The 20,927-nt window shown below is 42.7% G+C and overlaps 2 protein-coding genes across 3 annotated transcripts in view; one reads left to right on the top strand and one right to left on the bottom strand.

Moving 5' to 3' along the window:
• NF1 (neurofibromin 1) overlaps positions 1-20,927 on the top strand; it is a gene marked incomplete at both ends in the record, with an annotated part of 87,875 nt that overhangs the window by 41,906 nt on the left and 25,042 nt on the right. For both annotated transcript variants that reach the window (XM_084272852.1, XM_084272851.1), the window contains 5 exons: positions 1,076-1,234; positions 2,026-2,123; positions 2,260-2,406; positions 2,796-2,942; positions 3,346-3,456. In XM_084272852.1, the coding sequence (XP_084128978.1) occupies positions 1,076-1,234; positions 2,026-2,123; positions 2,260-2,406; positions 2,796-2,942; positions 3,346-3,456 (662 nt within the window). The remainder of the gene's footprint in view (positions 1-1,075; positions 1,235-2,025; positions 2,124-2,259; positions 2,407-2,795; positions 2,943-3,345; positions 3,457-20,927) is intronic.
• OMG (oligodendrocyte myelin glycoprotein) lies at positions 11,855-13,165 on the bottom strand (the record flags this gene model as incomplete). The annotated part of the gene is made up of 1 exon (XM_084273158.1): positions 11,855-13,165. One exon carries the CDS (start codon positions 13,163-13,165, stop codon positions 11,855-11,857), a length of 1,311 nt encoding a protein of 436 aa, XP_084129284.1.

Genomic DNA, 20,927 nt, shown 5'->3' with positions numbered 1-20,927 from the left:
CAGTTGCTACTGAACCACAGTGATTCTTGATAAATTACGTATGTACTAATGGCTTCACCTGTCTTAAGCAGCATGATTTAAGATTGCACTAGTTAAGATTTGAAGTATCTTGGTAGAATGGGGTTTCTTTGGTTTGAATTTATTTTAATCAATGTCATTTAAAATACGAAGCTTGCTAGTTTTATTCTGTGAAAAGGTAGAATCTGAGTTGTTGATTACCCATTGTTACTCATATGAGCATATACATACAGACATTGACTCCATAGAACCATGTGTAGCATATCTTTAGAACTTTTATTTTTGTCAGGGAGCTTTAACTTTTCAAAGTCAAATGAAAGACAGTGGGTTCTTCAGATACCTTCTTAGTAACACATAGTTGATTTCCGAAAAAGAAAGATTTCCTTTTTCTTACAACATTTTCTGAAAAATACTTTTCTCTGGATAGCAGAGAGTAGTATTTTACATCTGTAGTTCTTCACTCCATGTTATTTGGGACAGTGTATGTAGAGGCAGAGAAGTACAGTGGCTACTGGGCTCTGCTTCATTCTGTCTTTTGTCCTCTGGCAAATCTGAGATGTGATGATCCTGAAGAGTACTTCTACCAATATCTCCTTCCCACAAATGTAAAGTTACTCCTGAACAGCTCTGAGAGGCTCTTGTACTCAGTACTGATACTATAAATATACAAGTAAGAGACCCACTGATTTAAAAAAAAATTACCTGTGCTTGGTGGGAAGGCTGTGGTACCCCTCAGCGAGAATGTATGGGTTTTGTCTGCCTTACTGGCAGCAGCAGGTCCTGGAGTGAAGTGGTCAGTAACTCTGAAATGCACCTTCTTTTCTCTGTCCAGTAGCTATTGTAACAATCTCACCCTAATTTGTACAAGTTACAGCTAGCTAGTGTCTGGTAGCCCCTTCAGTCCCAGATGTCCTTTGGTGCAAGACCTGTCCTACTCACATGTGCTGAGCTTGATGGGTATGGAGGGGATGCATAGAGTTGGATGACCATGCAAGGCTTTTCCCAGCTTGCTTTCCCAGTAATGCAAGAATGTTCTTTATAATTCTCGACTTCATAGGTTGTTAGTCAGCGGTTCCCTCAGAACAGCATCGGAGCAGTGGGAAGCGCCATGTTCCTTCGGTTCATCAACCCTGCGATCGTCTCCCCGTACGAGGCAGGGATTCTAGACAAAAAGCCTCCACCAAGAATTGAAAGGGGATTGAAACTGATGTCAAAGGTGAATCAGTCAGTAATTTTATTTGACCATCTTCTGTGTTCTATCTGATGTACTTCTGCTCTCTGCTACCTAAACTCTCATACTAGTCCAGCTCACAGGTTTATGTAGGAGCCATTGTGTTTAAAGTGTGGTTTCGTATGATGTTTGTACCTCATAATGTTAATGTTACAGCTCACAGCAGCATACGTATGGGAAACAGTCTGTATGGAAAAACCCCTTTGCCAGAATTATCTAAGATAGCAGAGTGTCTTCTGGCTCTTCTCTTGAACTTCTAACTTTATTTGAAAACAAATGAAGAAACCTGTGCTGCCTTGAGCACAGTGAGGACAGCAACAGGCAGAGATTCCGTCTAGCACTAAAGAAGTGATGATTTTCTTTTTCCCCCATTCAGTATAATTTACTGTAAAATTAAAAGTGGAGGCAAGAAGATTTAACGATGGCATACAAATTCTGTGGCCTGTGCATATGACCCGTTTAAATGTTGAAGTAGGTGTTCTTTAAGTAGGCATATGCTGTTGCTTTTCCAGAAGAAGTAGTTAACATTTAATAAACGATGGGTTTGAAAGATAATATATTCTCCTGGTATAAAGCTGAATAAAGTTCTTAAATAAGTGTGTGAAAGTATGTGATGAAATGTAGTTTGAAGGTGAACACGGTTTGAATTAGCTGTCTGTTGGCCTTTTCTGGTGCGCACGTTGAAGTGAGTGCTTCTGAGAGGGAGGTTAGGCTGACTGCCATTACAGTTAATACGTTAAACCTTTTTGTGTCTTTACCATCTTTTTATTATTTAGATACTTCAGAGTATTGCCAACCACGTCCTCTTTACAAAAGAAGAACATATGCGGCCTTTTAATGACTTTGTGAAGAGCAATTTTGATGCAGCACGAAGGTAGGCCCTTCGGAAACACACAGTCTGTCAGTGTACAGAGTAAGCAGGGAATGTTCTTACAGCCTCTGGATTTACACTGAGTCTGCTTGGCAGATTCCCTTAGGCACTGATGGTTGTTACTGGTCCTGACCCCTAGGTTCTTCCTTGATATTGCGTCTGATTGCCCAGCTAGCGACACTGTCAATCACAGCCTGTCTTTCATCAGCGATGGCAATGTCCTTGCACTGCACCGGTTGCTGTGGAACAATCAGGAGAAGATTGGCCAGTACCTTTCCAGCAACAGGTAAGGCTGCAGAAACCGTGAAGAAGGGAGATGCTGATAGGAATGAGTATTTGGAAATACTTTATTATTCTTGTTACTGAGAAGAATATCATAGCCAGAAAAATCTTAAATTTGGAATCTTTGGTCTTACTGACAAGCCCTTACTGGGAATGTGCCTAACATCATCTTTGCCTATTTTACTGCCAACCTTTTCTGCCAGTGTATAGGTGTCTTCTATAACAGTTGTTATATAACTATCAAATCTTTTCCTTACTTCTGTGCCAAACTCTTTTTTAAATTTTGTTTTAATTTAAATGAATTCATCCAGCTTAAGGTAAGGAAGAGTAGTGGGCAAAAAAAATGGAAATTGCTGAGCAAAGAAGGACCTTTAAGTACTGTCCTGTTTCCAGGGACCACAAGGCTGTTGGAAGACGACCTTTTGACAAGATGGCTACTCTTCTTGCCTATCTGGGTCCTCCTGAGCACAAACCCGTGGCAGACACCCATTGGTCCAGTTTAAATCTCACTAGTTCCAAATTTGAAGAATTTATGACAAGGTAATGAGGTTATTGTGGAGGGGGATGGGGGGGTGTGGGTTCTGGACTTCATGTAAGGAAGTCCAAGTAGCTGTTATGACTCCTGCTTTCATTTTGAAAGGGAGCTGAAAAAGCTGGGTCTACATAATCCTTTTAGGTTTCTGAGTAGAATTTAATTTCAAAAATTGAATTGAGAACCGGAGATGGCAGTAACATTTGTGATTTACCAAAGGTTTGGAATTTTGTGAACTTAATGCTTTTGGTTGCAAATAAAGAAGTTTGGTGGGTTTGGGGTTTGGGGTTTTTTTTTTTTTTTTAGGGGTGTGGTGGTGTTTGTTTTATTTTGGGCCTGGGGAGGTTGTTTGCTGCTTGGGTTTTTTGAAAGACAGTTGTGAAAAGTTGGTGTTGGTATTTTGCTCTTTAGGCATCAGGTCCATGAAAAAGATGAGTTCAAAGCACTGAAAACATTAAATATTTTCTACCAAGCTGGGACATCAAAAGCTGGAAATCCTGTTTTCTACTACATTGCTCGGCGGTAAGGAAACTTCCACATTCCCTGTCTGAAATAAACTGTAAAATCAAAGCTATCAAGTGTGTGTAGGAAAGGTGCACCAAGTTCAGTTCAAACAAGGATCTGAAAAGACCTTATTTGACGAAGTTTGGTGACAGTGGTTTTAACTGAGCTGTTTCCTCAATCAGAAATGTCACATATTTCCACCAGAGAGTACATGAGTATTTGTGTAAAAAATTTAAATCCATATTACTCATTTTTCATTGTCTCAAGTAGACTGTGGCACGTTAACCCTTTATCAGTGATTTTACTATTTTTGTTTTCTGACATATGAGTAACAAGCTAAAACATGGGATGAAACTTCTCAGTGTGTTCCACGTGTCCCACTTCAGAGAGTAATACAAGTGTTTAGAAGTTTTGTACATTGTCAAGACCATGATGTTGTTTAAGTGTCACCATTATGTTCTCAGTGACAGTGGTACCATGGTTTTGGAAGATTGAGGTCTGTGGAAATACCACTAAAGTAATAACAAAAGCTGATGTTGACATGTGAACCTTTTCAGAAGACACTGTGCTTCCAGTGAGGCAAAAGTTTGAAAGTTTTAAGGCTTCCTTATTCTGGAAGGTAGTGATTTGTAATGAGCAGCACGTGCTGCAGTATGGAAGAATTTGCAAAAAATATCCCAAGATTAATATTAATCAGTTAGTGGTCAAATAATTCAAAATTCTCTCTCTTTAAAAAAAATAAATAAATGAAATAACACTGGTTTTATTGAAATTAGTGTTTTCAGTCACAAAGCTGCAGCTAGAGTAAGAGTATAACTGAAACTTGCTGTTTCAATCTAGTTATTAAGTAACCGCACTATGAAATCCATGGAGGACAGGATGTTCAAGCCAGTTTCCATAGTGATTACGCTGAGTACTGAGTCATTCTTAACCTTTTCAAGAAAAGGAACATCCCTGCACTCACAATGAAGTGCAATCAAAGACAGAGCTATAAAGATCAGATGAGAGCTGCTCTACCTTCTGTCCGTGCTTTGTCCGTGGAGCCTTTGCTTTTGGAAGTGGTGTTGCTGGTGACGTGTTGTCTGGCAGCAGTGGGAGCGCTGGTTTTGGCACCATCGGGGTGTGTGGTGCCACCGCTGAGGTGTGTGAACCTCTCGCCAGCACTGGTCATGGTGGTGGAGAGAGTCCTGATGTCAGCGTGGCACTTGTGGATGCTGGCACATCCTGCGTGGGTCTTCATGGGCAGATTGTTACTGATGCATCTTGTGCCAGTGGGGCTCTTGGCTTTGCTTCTGCTGCTCTTGCCAGTACGCATTTTGCTGGTGGTAGCTGAGTTCGTGCTGGTGGAGCTGTTTGTGGCACTGGGGCTGGTAGAGTTCATGCAGTTGCTTTGGCCCTTCCTGGTGCTTCTGTTGCTGGTGGGTCATTTGTTTGTGATGCTGGTGGGGTGCGTGCTCTGCTGTGCTTCTGTGGCATGGGTAGGAATGGTTGAGGTTCTTGGGGAGCCCTTGCCTGAGCTGCTTGTTGAGGTGAGGCTGGAAGGAGAACTTCTGGGGGTGGTGCCAGTGCTGCTGTCCGTGGTGTGCCCTTGCTGATAGTGCGCTGGTACTCGTGGTGCAGCTGTGGCAGTTCTGGTCATGATGCTGTTTCCAGCAAAAGTTATTGTCATAGTCTGAGGAGATGTCATCAGTGGTGAACCTTGTGCAATTTCTGTTCATGTAAGGATGGGAAAACAAGCAGAGGAAACCACTTCTTCAGCAGTGTCTTCTGTTTGTGGTCACCAATTTAAATAGTGCGTGTTTGCAAACAATGCATCTTCAGATTTACATATTTTAAATCATACCCAAGAGGCATGTAGGATTTCTTTCAATTAATTAGAATTTTAGGTGCTTGATTTTAGTAATTTTCATAGCTTGTAATTGTTTTCAGTAGTGCTCTTTACTCTGGAGATAGAACTATGAGCTTAGTTGCTTAGACAGGCTGTGCTCGGTTATACCGCGTGACTTCGGCAGAAACCTGCAAAATTTCAAGTTTTCAAGCAAGGAACAATTTGAATGATTGGAAAATGCTATTGTTTTACCACTGGACAATCAACCTACCTTATTCCAAATTCAGGTTGGAAGCTAGAATAGTGAGCGAGCTTTGAAGGACCTTTCCAAACGCTGCCTCTCATTTGGTAGCTGAATTTTGCTACTTTAATTTGGTTTCCTAGCCAGGATGCAATTAGAGATCCAACAAATGAATGTATCTGTTCACATTTCTTTTATTATGTTTTTGATTTTTCAGAACAACAACCAAACAAAACTTCTGTTCATTATCAGTGTGGAAGGTAAAATAAATTTCCAAACTCTTTTTTCCTCCTGGAATTTGTTCAGGTGTGCCACAGGGGCTTTTCATGCTTTTAAAAAGCCAACACAAAACACTTCCTTTCAAGCTGGCAATGTAGGGAAGAAATGCTTCCCTTCCCTTGAGGTTGGTGCTGTGAAAGTTCTCGAATGCTTCTTTTTCTGCTAGCTCTTAGGAAGCCTTTGTGTAAGGCAGGCCCAAGGCAGAAGGAGAAAAGGAAGCGAAGTGGTACCATTGGGACAAGTTATGAGAATGAAGTGCCTATGGTTTTTGGCATAACCTCTTTATGAATCTGTCAGCTCGTGCTCCTCACAGTAACACTAAACCACACACAGTCTCATGACATAGAATTTGGTAAGAAAACGAAGTTTATCTGAGCTTTTTTCTAATAATTTATAGCTCTGAGCCAGAACCTACTTGAGAGAACATTTATCTAAGCCCCTAGCTCTCCCTTCCTCTGGCTTGGCAAATCACCTCCTTTAACTTGACCTTGTGGCTCTTTGGATGGAGTGGAAGAAATCCAGATGAGTAGTACCACTTACCTCTGTCCTTATTTTCTGTCTTCAAAAGCCGTGCCACACATCCCTGTCCTCTCTAGGGTCCTTGAGTCACTGTTGAGCTTTTTGTGTTGGCTGAAGTGGCCTTTACAGAATCTCAGCTGAGACTTCAGCTTGCAGTGTGAACGGCTGTATGGAGGTTGTCGCGCATGTATCTCGTGTTCTGTGATGACATGATGGGGAGAGGGATGGCTTCTGGAAGTTTTTCCTTTTGGAACACTAGTGGTCATTGTTGAAACAAACTGCAAATCACTTGTTTCCAGTGAAACACGTACCTGTGTATCTGGCACTGGCTGTTCAGTGCTGTCTTCTGCTTCTCAGAGAACACTGAACTGCATGTGACTTGTCGAGGTGTTACTGGGATAGCTGAATGCTCGCCGTAACTCTGTACTAGGACCAGATTGGTTAAATCTTAAATCTGAGCATTGCATTTAGGCTCAGCAGTAGAAACAGCATTAGTGATCCCTTAAAGATTCAGAGGGGATCCAAAGGTGACAGTAAAGTGAGTGTCTGCAGTACCGAATCTGGAATTAGTTTGCCTGGCTTCTGTTTGCTTAGAGGGTCATTTTTTCCTAGAGGTGCCTGACACTAAATCTGCACACAAAGGTTCAGAAGGGCCCATTTTTAAATCCTGTGTTGTGTAGGGGACTAATTCTTTGTGAATGTTAAAATGACACATCCCTGGGTTATAAGTTTTGCTGAAGTTGATTTCTGTATAGGCTGAAAGAGGATCTGTACTCTCAGGGTGTTAAAAGGCATGTTGATTGTTTGGGACAATGTAACTTTCTGCAGGTGAATGTCAGTGGGTTTTCAAAGGATTTATAATGTATTATGTCCAGACCCCTTCTGAACTAGTTGTACTGCTGTCATGAGGAAAGACTGATTGTGAAAACTCAGGAATAAAACTGGATGTCTGGAAAATCATTTTTTCTCGCAGTTGTTGTGTTCGTTCACTGTTGGAATGGAGCAAGCTGGAAAAGTTGTCAGACTTGCAAATGGGAAGGACCAGCTGGAGACATTGGATCTGCCCACTCCCACCTGCACTTCCCTTCCTCAGTTCCAGCACAGTAATTTCAGAAACTGTTTTTCAGAGGTTCGTGCCAGTATATGTCACCAGACAAGATATCGTCTCTTTAGGATAAAACAAAAAAGTAGAATACATTCTTTGAGGAATAATTGAATTCTGTGAGACACATCATCCTTTTTGAAGGTAGTGTTTGGTGGTGGTGTTCACATCTTTCATGAAATATGTCTGTAAGGATGCTTGCAGGAGCAGTAGTTTGCACTTAGGAATGAGTTCAGGTGGAAGCAACCTCAACAAATTATGTTGTCAAAAGCTACGAAGTCCATCAGTATTTTGAGGCCTTTATTCTGTTTATATATAAATCTGTCACACACAAACGTGACCTGGGGGTTCTTTGGTGCTTATTTCTGTACTTGAAACCTGAACACTTTACCATGAGCTTGTCCAACGTGTAGTGATATCTGAAGTGTCCTGTTAGAACATGTGTGAGTAGAAGGAAAGTAGAAGTGTTGGTGTGTGTTCTTTGGAGAGGTATTATTAATATGTAACAGCTGTCCCTTCAGCACTGCGTGGTTTGCATCTCAAAGGAAGATGAAGAAATCACTCCTAAACCATAGTGATCTGGTAGAGGTCAGGTACATGTCCCTGCCTGGCCTAAAGTGGTAGTAAGGAGCAGATTTCTGCACCCCTTATCCAGGTGCAGGATACCTGATGAATGTATTGTTGTACTTGGATATAAGCCTTCCTGCCAGGTGAAATATTGCTTGCCTTCACCTCCCCTCATATCGTTTGCTTTCTCTTTGGTAGCTATGTAGTTCTTCAGTTTTTCCCTGCGGGCTGCCTTTCCAAACCTGGCAGGTGGGGCTTGGCTCTGGAGGGATGCTCTGGCATCTTTTCTAGTGATGTGGCTGTGTGCTGTTTATCTGAGGTGTTTGTCTTGTTGTTCTGAGCCAGATGCTGTTTTTTAGGGCATGAAATGTGGGAAGACTCTTAGAATGGAGCTGCCGGGATATTTGAGGGCTTAAGTGGGGTGGGGTGGGGGTGGGGTGTTTGGTTGGGGTTTTGGGTTTGGGTTGGGTTTCTTTGGTAGTTGGAGATCTTGTTGCTAGGGCATTGTTGAGTCATTTTAGTGGTGTATCTGGATCAGTTTACATCCTTCTTGTGCTGTGAAATTTAATTCCATCTGTCACTTTTCTTCACATTCTGTTTCCTGGGCAACAACCTGACTTCTGAAGCCAGTGCTCTTCTGTTTTTAATCCCTATGCTGTTGCTAAAATGATCAATGCTTTAATAAATATTGATCCTGAAGCACTGCCATTGAGTTGTAAAGCTGATCCCAAACTAATGAACAGGAATACAAACCTCTGAGTTACTGCTTCAGATGGCAGCTATCCCTAAGTCATGTTAGCCTTGCAGGGGCAAGCATGCTGCTGCTGCTGGAAGGTGTGCTGGACCTTTTTGAGGGTGTTTTGAATATTCTCCTGAAATGCTAAATAGTTACTTTGGAATTTCTCTGAGAATAGGTTATTTTACACTGATGGTGGACGGAGTGACTAGCGTGTTTAAAGCAACACAGACCGACGCTGCCGCGTTCACGGCCGTGCCCATCAGTTTTATTTCAGTTTGACTGCACAGTTGCCAAGCAACAAGTGCAGGACTCCCACGTTTGCCTGCCTGCTCCTGCTCCCTTATCTACTCATTTGTATTCCAGAAAAATACAAGAAACCCAAATTTCAGTCCGCTTGACTGAAAGCGGTCTGGCTGAGAAGCCCTCTTGCCTGCACCTTCACAGGCAGGGTTTGGGCAGAGCATCGCCCTGCAACCCCTGGGAGGGCTAAAACCTGTGTGTGTATCCCAGCTTCCTGGTCCTGTACGTGGATCTAGGAAACCCCACAACTGGAGTTCTGCTTCCAGGCTTCTGTTGGCATGGTTAAGATGTTGAAGCCTCGGTGGCCAGTCATTCAGCGCAGACACTTGCAATTTGTCCAAAACAACTTTGGGAAAATGGTATTTTTATAGCATTGCAGTTCACTGAATAGTCTTGACATGGGTGAAACGTTCTCAGAGCATTTAAAGTCGATTCCATGTAGAGTTTTTGCATGCACTAGAATCGGGCATCCTGTGTCAAACGGTCCAGCAAAGACAGTGTATGTAACGCAACTTCCTGAAGTCAAGGTGGTTTACTAATAGCACCTTGTGCTGTGATTTCCGTCCTACCTTGTGAGCTAAGCTGCTTTGAACTGTGTGGGATGCAGCCACACAAATGAGCTAGTTCTAGGAAATACCTACTTCTGAACATAAGTAGGTTGATACTGTTGTACAGCCAGTCAGTACTCAGCAAATACACTGACTGATCCTTGATAATGGAGTTTATCAGTTGGAGTCAGATTGTTTAACCTGAGGAAAATACCTGGAACTTGTGCCAAGGGGGCAAGTTGTTTGGTCTGCTGGCAGCCACGTCATGTAACGAGGCAGTTCTGGAGGTACCAGTGCATGTTGCTTACCATCTGGCTTGTCTAAACTTGGACTTGCATAGCTAGCTTTTGTCTACCTAAAATGCATATGAAATGTCTTTGGTTTGAGGTTCTGTAGAGTTTTCTGTCCTATTAGCTGTAGAGAGTGTTTTGGAAAAGGGAGAAGCAGCTCCCTTTTCTAGTGGAGAAGGATATGCCTTGGGTGTTCACAAGTTCGAAGGGTGGGAAGGGGAAGGGTTGGCCCTCTGTTACTGTACCTCATCAGATTATTAGTAACCAATGTTAGGGATATATCAGTATGAAAAAAATATCGTTTGATTTAACCATAAGTTTCCCCCATAGAGCTAAATGTCTGCTTGAAGTAGGTTTTTATAACAGTGTTATCTATTCAGTGCTACCACTCTGCTTATCAGAAAAGAAGCAGTGTCACGAGTTCAATACAAACATAACTTTATTTTTACTGAAATGCCAATGAAATAACTGTACAAATTCATTGTGTAACATTTACTGTTAGAAATTAAAACACGTTTCTGGTTATAGAAATACTGTTCACAATTGGAAAGTTGTGATTTCTCTGATACCAGTGGTTGTAAATGATCTACAGCCCTCACTGACACCTAGGAGAAATAGGTAGAGGGCTGCAGGCTCAATAGTGAGGTTTTCTGGGTTTTGCAGCACCTTCATGCTACAATAACTGGAAATTAAATGGCCTGAAATGAATGGAAAACATTGTATAGAGGTTTGTAATATTAAGTGAATAATACTTCTTCAATTAACTTGTTCTTCAGTTTTCATTTCATGCTGTTTGCGAAACTTCATCTGTAGTATATCGAGTACCTTTGCCACATAATTGAAATTATTTTCCTAGAGTGGACAGAACCATGCGTGCAACTATTTCTACTCGCTGGTGGTGCAGGTAGCAAGGAGGATAGCATTCATGCTCACCCTTACAAAGCAAGGATTTGGGCATGTTCAATGCCATGGACTGCATTTTTTTGTTTTTGAGTCGCAAGATTCAAGGATTGTTTCAATGGCAGCTTGTCAACTCATTGCATAATTGATTTGTTACGTAACTTGCATTAGAAATTGGCTGATATTTCACTTTACTGATCAAAAATAGTAGCTTAATACGTTCTGGCTGATGCACGATACTGTTTTAAGCATCTTTGGATGTCACTTGAAATAAGGAGTTCAGTTTAATTCGTCTAGGTTACTCCTTGTTGGAGAGTGCCATGGCATTGAACACCTTGTGTTTTCCTCTACTTTTTTTTTTTTTTTAAATGAGGAGAGTGAGAAATAACTTGCCTGCAGTCTCTTAAGACAGAGTAAAAAGGGATACCAGCCCCTGCCACTCGTCCCATGCTGAAGCTGGCCATGTTGCCTTCTCAGTTTACACCCTCTTAGCAGACATCATGGCATTGTCATATTTAATTCCTATATTCAGAACTGTTGCTCTTCATAGTTAAAATATTCTAATACATATGAAGCAAACATAGATATACATGCTAGCGATTTTTCTCAGGAATAACTTCTGATTAGTGAAACAGCTAGATTTAGTTCCTTTATTTTTCCCCTTCCTTTTGCACGTTGTCATAACTTACAAAGAATCTGTGCTGCTATATTACAAGAATTGCTCACTGGCAAATCAAGCAAGACAATGCAGATATGATACAGGCCTTCTGTTTTTTTCCAGTTGTTTAATGACAAAATCATACATAAAATCAGTACTTAAAATTCTGATGTTTTATTCTGTGCAAGTAAAATTAAAAATTTAAATACAAAATAAGCACATTTTTAAAAATGAAATCATAGGTTAGTTTTACTCGATTAAGACATATTAAAATAAGTAGCAGCTTAGTATCAAGACATTAGTGTGCACTTCTTTAATTAAAGAACTGTTACTTTCTTTAGATCAGAGTCAGGACTCCAAATTTCTTGTGTATTTGACCTGGATGTCTTAACTGCAGCTATGTATCACGGGAATAAACTCAATGATTTTCACAAGATGCCAGCCCTTAGCCCAGAAACATTGCCACTGCAGGCAGCATCACACCATAAACCAAATACAGCTCCAAGGGGCTTGCTTTGGAGCGCACGTGAGTGTCCAGAGTACTTGTAGTGGGTTCCTCTTTCCTTAAGGTAGCGGTTGTGCTTTGAGGCATTCTGGAGTAGTTTGTTGGCATTCCACTGGTGATACTTAGAGTCAGAGGAGTGGTGGATGATCCCGCTGAACCAGACAGGCTTGAGTTCACCCCGGGTGGATCCTGGATGTAGATGGAGTGTGTAGCTGCTGCTTCTTGAGAACTAACCTTCCTGGTTGTCAGATCTTCTGGGTAGAGGAGTAGGGGTCGGTCCGTGCTCGTGTACAGTACGGTGTGGCTTAAGGTGCCCAGGGTGGTCATGTCCTTGGCTTTAAATTGCTTGTGCATTTTGGTCGGCTCTGTTGCCAGTGGGGATGTAGCCTTGTCTGCTGCCTTCATGCCTTTACTCATGAGGCTGGAGTCTGTGGCCGTGGGAGCGTCTGGACTTGGTGTGGCATTCATCCAGAGCACGGATTGATTGGCACAGGGAGCCCCGAGAACACTGGCGCCTGTTCCCTGCACCCATTTCAGCAAATAAGGGATATTCTGTTTGTCGCCGCAGGACCACGGGTTGTTATATAGTGTTACTACTTGGAGCTGAAAGAGCTGGTCAAAAGCTTTGTCAGGAATGTAAGTGAACTTGTTGTTGTGCAGGTAGAGACTTGTAAGGTGTTGCAGTCTCAGCAGTGTTCCTGGAAGTATCTGGGACAAGAAGTTGTTGGATAGATCCACTGTCTCTATGTTGTAGGGCATGTTGGTTGGAACTGTCCAGAGTTTGTTGCTACTGAGATTGAGAAACTTGAGGCTGCTCAGGGTGTTGTTGATCAGAACAGCTCTTTCCACCATATTCCTGGAAACATCGAGCACTTTAAGATTCCACTGGTAAGCTGTATCGAGTTTCTGAAGAACTTTAATATTGTTGTTTATGGCATATAATTCCCATAAGGACTTGGGCAGATGAGCAGGAATGTTCTTGAGCCAATTATTTGAAATATCAAGGGTCCTCAAATTGGTGAATCTTGTTAACTGATGATCAAGATCTACGAACTGGTTAAAGGACAGATTTAAATATGTAATGTTGTCTTGAAGTCCATCTGGCAGTACAGTTAAGTTTCTGCCTGAACAGTCCACGTTCCTGTCATTTCCTGAGCATGTACAGTTAGAAGGACAGATACCCAAAATAGTGGGAACAAAAACCAGAAGGACCAGCAGACAGGTAGATGTATTCGGTATCTGGTATTCCATTGTTGCCTGAAAATAAATATACCAAAATGACACCCTTTAAATCCATGTAATATATTTTTTATCTTTATAAGGGTTGTCTTTGCAATGGCTACTTGCAGGAGAAATTAAGTAAAAATATCAATAAAGCCCTTTGTGGCACAGTCCTTTTTAGAATTGTTCAAGAGAGACTTTACAAAGCATCCCTTCATAGACTGTCATGTTGTCTGGCAGAATGAGACTTGTTTTTTCATCTCCCTTTCCCCCTCATGCTCAAATGGGGGCTTTCTTCCGAAAATGCAAGTCTCTTCCAAATGTTATACAATGTCTGCTTCTTGTTTTTAGTGATTTCAAGCCTATATTATGTTTGGAATAATGTGTTCTTTGATACCAGATGAAAAAATGGCTGTCAACTGGATCTGCTTTACAAATCTCTGCAGTAATGTAGCAGTCCCCCCCATACATGCATGCTATTTGCTTAAGTAGAAATGGTTACAATCCTTCTGAAATTGTTACGAATTTAGTTTGAAACCCCAATTCCACCTTCATGCTAACATGCACGTCGTTATTTTTCCTCATTACAGCATTAGTTACTTTCTCAAAGCTGGTAACACATGTTTGAAAGCTGAATTAATGTTAGGAAGAAATCTCTGACACTGCAGCAAATTTCTGGTGCAAGCATCTGTCATCAACTAATATTTTCGTTCTCGTTTCTGCCTCGAGCTTTCCAGGAGGTTTTTGTGCTGAAAAATGAAAAACACAAACTTACCGTGGTGTCTCCTGCAGTATCAGCACGTCATTTCGGTGAAAGATGGGAGCTTAGAGGTCGCCTTGTTCTAGAGAGTAGCTACAGTTGCTGTCTGTGGGTTGTGCTTGCCTCTTCAGCTGCATCGTATTGCTGCTAGCCGGGCTCTGCAACCACCTGATCTGCACTACATGGGAGGACTGCAGAGCTGTCGCTGGTGCTGACTCAAATTTATCGCAAGCGAGCGTATTCAGTGCAATAGTTGGGGTTTGCCATTCCCATCAGTTAACTTCTCCCTGGCTGTATTTTATGCTGAGTTAATGCATCCACATAACAGGGTAGGTTGCCTACAGAGACCGTGCCGAACGCAGTGCCGGCAGGCTGCCTGAGCTGTAGCTGGGATTCCATTTAAAGGCTCCTGTTCAAAAAGTCACATTAACTTGTGTCTGGGTTTTTTTTTTTTACCTTCGATTACCCTCTCCTTCTGCAGTAAAGGTTAATATTAATTTAGGCTTCCTATCTTGAGCTTTTTTTAAGCTAAGCTGCCAGAATCTTTACCTAATTTTACAGGGATAGCCTGATCTAAGGAGTAGACTGAACGTTTTACTGCCAGGTAGAACGCAGCTCAGCTTGTAGGATTTTACAGATTTCTGTAGGAAGTATTTACCTGAATTTCTCCAAACAATGTGGCAGGAGCAGATGTAGTTTATAATGCTGTTAATTTTGGTGTAATCTAACAAGCCTTAAAAAAAATACTCTTTCTTTAATTGGAGTGCTTTTCTTCAGAGCTTCACAAATAGTAAGGATAAACTGTAAATATCTTTCCCTGTGTCAGTTGTATGCACAGCAGCCTAGAATTGTGTCTGCATAATTTAAGACTTTAAGTTTTAGTGGTAACCTCAAGATTTTGAGGTTTATTGTTATAATATGTGCAAACATATGTTCTGTGCAGCGTCCACAACTGTATTCCCTCCCCAGGCAAACTCCAAGCTACAAACTTTCTGCCACTTTGCAGAGAGGTTGGGGAAGGCTGCTGCCTTCTTCCTGTGAACCCCAACCCTCCTTCTTCCCACTGAAAAGCATAGCTCTGGGTGGGATGATGAACCTTGCTTATACTCAGGGCCCAGAAAGGAACATGTCAAATGCACAGAGACTTTGAGTTAAAAGGAGCCTGGCATCCAGGCAGCATTACATTAATTTTTAAAGTCGATATTGATATTTACATTAATAAGTGCATTCTGAAAATACGGCTCTAGAGGAATTACTGAATGCACACAACTAATTGTGGAGATCATTTGCCTGGGTGTTCTGCAAGCGGTTTCTGTTTTATCCATAGAAAGCCAAAGTATCTAGGTAAAATAAAGCCTTTTGGTACCTGTCTTTCAAGTGTTTGGAGGCCTTTCAGCTTTTCAGTGACCCCTGCATTAACCATTTGCTCTGCCCTTTGCTTTACCAGCCAGCAGCGAGCCGCACCTGGAGCCTTTACACCAGGAGACTTTTCAGCAGTGCTGGCTCTAAAGGAAATCCCAGTGCTCTTGGTGAAGAGCCAGGGATGGCTGTTGAGGGGGGATTGTTCAAGTACCTGCATCCTGTTGTTGCCAAGTCGTTACCCAGCCCTATGCAGCCCCTCTATGAAAGGCCACACATGAGGATGGTGTTTCGCTTTGAGTTCGAAGCTTCGTATCTAAGGCAATACTTGGTTCTGCTTTAAGTGACCAGAACACATTGGAATTACAAAGCTTTATTAAAATTAATTTGAATTCATTGCATTTGCTTACACAGCCTGGTAGAACAAACAATTTCTAGAAGCTCAGAGTACTTCAGAAGCTGGACTGACTGTGAAAGCTCCCAGTCCATGTGTACGTTGCCCAGGTATGCTGTGTATCCTGACACCAGGGTATGCGCGCTGTGTCTCCGGGAGCTGGAATCACTAGCTATGGATAAATGGTGGGCACAATCTGTGGTGTGTTCTGAAATGATTTACTTCAGGCACAAGCAGGTTGCTCTTTCGTAAAAGCTGAAGTTTAGGAACGCTGGGGAAGTGCCCGTGCTGTGGAGCACTGTTCCTGCCTGTGTCAACTTCTCCTTTTTTCTTTAGTTATTTTAAGAGTACTTCATTTAAGAAAAACGTGAAGTGTGCTGGAAATAGACACTGGCAGTTTAGAAAGGGTGTTGGGGCTGTGGCAGGTGGGGCAGTTGGTCATGAACCTCTAGACTAAGTGCTTCAGGTGGTGGGGGCAAGGGTTCTTCTGCTCCTAAGGGCAGGTCCTGGCCCTTCCCAAGCTCTAAACTGTGGTCCTCGGCTGGTTCACTGAGCCAGTCAGGCGGAGGTGGCAGGTCTGGGGATGTTGGGGACGGAGGACAGCTTGCTGCTGCTGAGGTGGGAGCAGGACAGGCAGCTTTGTCAGGAAGGGAAGTGCTGGCTGCAGAGCCGTCGTCTGCTGGTGGAGGCAGTTGGCTCCTTGTGGTACTGGTGCAGTTGTGTGGTTCCTCTGACGCAGCGGGGTTGTTCTGGGAGGTGGTGTCGTGCTGCAATTTCCAAGGCAACATAAATAAAACTGAGGAACGTTTGGGAGCCTGGTCACAGTCTATAAAGGCATCTGGTGTGTCTCCGTCTGAAAATGGAGAACGACCTGCCCAGTTTGAGTCGACTAGAGCTGGCCTCTTGCAGCATTTCCACAGAATAATTACAACAATAGCGATTATCATGCTTATCAAAATGATGCCAATCATCAGTGACGCTATCCAGCTTCCATCGTTTGGTTCTGTGTACTCTGTGGAGAATGGGGATGGTGTAACAGCCTGGGCCTTTCCAGATACGTGCAAACCGAGTCCAGCTGCTTGCAGTTGGCGTATAGGAGCTTTGTTTTCTTCTGGACTCCTGGCACTGATGTACATGTTCCTGTTATTCATGGGAATGTCTTGGGCTATTGCTGTAGAAAGTGATCTCCAGATTTCTCCACAGAAGAGAAGCAGTATTACTTGCTTGCTGGCCATTTCCCTGCAGCCTCGTTAAATGGGTCCCCTCGAGCCAGACACCCCAACGTGAGGCCTGCCTTTGTCCTGTAGTTAAGCTGACACCAGACAACTTTGTGTTAACACTTCAGAACTTCAGGTCTGTATCCAGTCGTGTAGTCGGCAGGTTTTCTACACGCAGACAGATTCTCAGCATTATTGATCGTTCTGATTAGGGTGATGTTGAAGAGATCCTGCGTTGGCTTCTTTTGTCTTATCAAAAAAAGGCGTCAGCGGAGAGGGCCTAAGAGTTTCAAAATAACAAGAAGATAACGGCATTTCAGAAGAGCAATATTTGTCAATCAAATGGTTGTAGATGCAAATGTTACATCGGTTATGTTAAGTGGTTGTAGACCTGGCACAAGCTGTGGGAACGCTCGGAGCAGCGATGACAAACAGGATTGTTATGAGCAAGGAAAGTTGCTGGATATGAGCCGAGCCCAAAGTAAAAGGCTCTACCATTCCCTTAAAGTTTTACTTTCTGTTCTTGCCTCTCTTCAGCAGTTAAGGGTAGAGCACTAATAAATCTGAAAATGTTCCCACACACCAGTGCTGTTGTGGGACGGCATTCTGATGTGAAATGTTTCAGAAATGAAGTCCTGCCTGCGGAGCACTCTGTAATGGGGGCTGTGTTTGTGCTCAGTCATGACACAGATTCTCTTTTCCTCTGTACTGTTTAAAGTTCGATCTCTCAGTATCTCTGCATGAAACAAATCATAAAATACATCCACTACGTAGCAGTTGTATCTGGAGTTACTTTTATGCAATTAGAGGTAATTTATTTGTTACTGTAATGCCAGCCATGCAAAGCCCTTCCTAGGAAATCTATATGTGTAAATCTTTGTGGGTTCACAGATACACAGTATGCAACAGTGAACACTGAGTAGTAAATGAAGGCTTATTAAAAACATTATGATCTAAACTCATAAAGTAAAAATTATTTGGTTGAATTTTCTCCTACTCCCCTCTTCAAAGTGTATCAAGTAACCCTTAGATGTAGAGGGCATGACAGTTGGTAGTAACAGCATTGAACAGCATGGGTTAAACCCTACTGCTTTGATAACCCAGACACAAGACGAGCTCTGAATGCACCCTGAAGTCAGGGCATATGCAGCGTGGTTCCGTTTCAGACCAAACAATACAATCACTAAGCCTTTCTGTCTCAAAGTTGATTCTTACCTGCAAGTTTATCTTCTGTCAAGCATCATCCTGCTGTTTGTGGGACACCGTAGAGACACAGACCGTGTGCTTGAAGCCAGGCAGCTTAAAATGGCTCGTTTCATGTTGCAGGAGGTTTCTGCAGCTGAAGAGGAAGTGTACCAACACTTGCTGCAGGAAGTGTCCCGTGGGTAGATTACTAAGATCTTTTGGTGGAGTTGCCAGCTTTGCAAACAGACTACTCAGCTCTGTTGTTTTTTTGTAAAACTTACATGTTTCAACATTTGTGGCTTCTGTCTGGTCTGTGCATGTTGTGTGGAATGCCTGTTTGCCTGTCTTTGTTGGAGATGGACACAGATTATTTCTGTGGAGTCAATCTGAGTTTGGACTGGATTTAAATCTTGCTGATTTAATGTCGGGGTTGGTTTGGCATGCTGTCCTGAATTTTAGTGGGAAAGCAGCCTTGGGTTCATTGCAGTGAGCTGTTGAAGGCTTTATTATCACAAGATGCTGGCATGTTTATGCCACTGCCTTTGGTAGTTGCATGAGAAGGCAGGTAACTACCGATTCCACCCGTCCCCAGCCCCCTGCTCTGCATGTTACTTTTCTGTCTGGGCAACTCTGGTACCTGCTGCCATCATCAGTGTGGAGCTCTGTTCTCTGAGCAGCTGCTTTGTACCGTTCAGTGCAACCAAAACTGGTTCCCTTTGTCTCCTGGAGCAGTTTTGCCTAGAAAGGCTGCCTGGCAAGGAGGGACCCACACAGAAATGTCATCGTGGCATTTTGCAAGCATTTTCTGCTAGTGTCAAATAGCTACTGCCAGATCCTTCTGCAGCTTCTTCATCTCCTCCTGCTTTTCCTGTTGTGCCTCTCCTCTGACTGCACTAGTTCTCTTTTTAGACTCTCCCTGCCCCTGCAGCAAACACAAATCCTGATCCCGTAATCACAATTAGCCCTCAGTTTCTCATCTAAGCCCTTCATCTCATCCCCTCCACCTGTCTTTTGCCACAGTTCCCACCTCACTGACAGTTCTTTTTTCCTTCCACCAATATGGTTGTGATTCCTCTTTTGCCTGCTTTATTCATGATGTTGCAGTTTTCCCCTTTAACCTGCAGCTTCCAGCATTCCAACACACAGCTTCACTCTCCTGCGTCGTCCTGTTACCTTCCTAGCTGTGAGCAGTTCTACACTGGGTTGGATTCCCACATTTCCTGTCTCAGGTTCCTTTCTTAGTCCTTGCCCATATGTGGCTTTGTGCTTGTGGTCACCTTGGGGAGGAGTCAGTAACTGCAGCACAGCATCCCTGGCCCTGTAGCTGGTTGTTACCAGCATGAGATGTTCTCAGCTCATCGCCTTGAAAGCACCAGGCTATCACCACCGATCTGTCTCAGTTCATCTTTATTCTTCTGGCCTTTCTCCTTGTGCTTTAGAAACACCTGATGTAATCCCCTGTCCTCCATTCTACTTGGGTGTGTGTCGTGCCTCCTCCCTTTGAGCTCTCAGACCCGAATATGGGGTTTACAGAAGATTCGTCAGTGTTTTCCCTGCATGTAGGTTCTTTCTTTTCCATACCCAAAGAACAACTTTTCTAATGACTCCCAGTTCTGGGCCAAGCCTGCAAGCACCTTCTGACTTTATCTGCCTTTCTACACAGCCCACCCTTGACACAGGCACTCGTTGTTTTTCTGAGGTGTTGCTTTCATGATGCTGTCATCTTGCTGCTCTGTTGCTTCTTCACTTGCCCTTTCAGGTGGGCTTATGGGTGGTGTACTGGAAGGTGAGCTGGTGATCTGGTTTCTTTCAAGCTCGTATAACCATCTTGTGTGCTACAGATGTTTATTACAGATGCACAGGATGTTTAGAGCTTTGTCACTGTGCAGTTTTAGCACCTCTAACTATGGTGCAACCAATCTGTAAGCCTAGAAGCAGCCAGTGAAAAGCTGCTCACCCCCTTAACATCCAAGCTCTGCTGTAGTGAGAGCAGCCACAGGCATCTCCCCAGAGGTACAGGAGAATGAGGTCCTCGAAAATAAAGGAACTAAAATTGTGATGGTTTTGGAGAAACTCTTGGTGTGTTCTAATTTGCTGCGTTAGGACAAAGTAGAGTGTGTTTTCATAGCACTAGAAATCCCACCAGTCATCAGAGAAGGAAGATCTTTACTGACCTCACCAAAGGTTAGAGGAATGTCCTATCACACAAGGAGTTGGAATACTTTGTATTATTTTGTCTTGTAGAAACAGTATCACACTAAGTTATTTTTAAACTGATGTTGCTAGTTTATTGAAGATAAATTGAAACAGTTCTCATATTCTAACCTATAACACAAACTTCATAAGTTCATACACAGGGTTAAAACACAATAAATAGGATTCAGATCTCAACCTGGTTCAAAAGCAATTAAACTGATTTAAGAAGTTCTTGATGGAAAATGCTGAAAAGGCATTTTGAGGGGGACTGGTTCCTGATTCAGTAATCTCATCAAAGCTGTCACCGAGTTATGACTTTCTTGAAAAAGCAACTTGGTGTCTGTGTAGCACTTGGTGTCTGTGTAGCACTGTATGGTGTGGTGTAGACTTAGAGTAGCAGTCTGTCCTTTTTCCCCATAATGATCTTTGAGGAAGGGCAGACTTCTCTCCTTTTGTTTTGTCCCCTTCAGCTCCTATCAGCATGATTTTTGGTCAAAGGAGTAAAACTGGTCGTGGCGCTGCTCACAGAGCTGTTCAACACAACCATATTTCCTTCTAGATCTGTAAGTTCCTACAGCATTCCCACTATCAGAAAAAGAAAAGCCCTGAGATCTGAACGTAGTTTCCTGTGTTAAAATTCACATTGTTACTTGAAAGCTGAGTTTTAGAAGTCAGTAACAT

The sequence above is a fragment of the Gallinula chloropus genome, assembly GCF_964237585.1.
Source record: "Gallinula chloropus genome assembly, chromosome: 19".
NCBI lineage: Eukaryota > Metazoa > Chordata > Aves > Gruiformes > Rallidae > Gallinula > Gallinula chloropus.
Note: the sequence above shows the minus strand (reverse complement) of the source record. Positions and strands in the feature narration are given on the sequence as shown.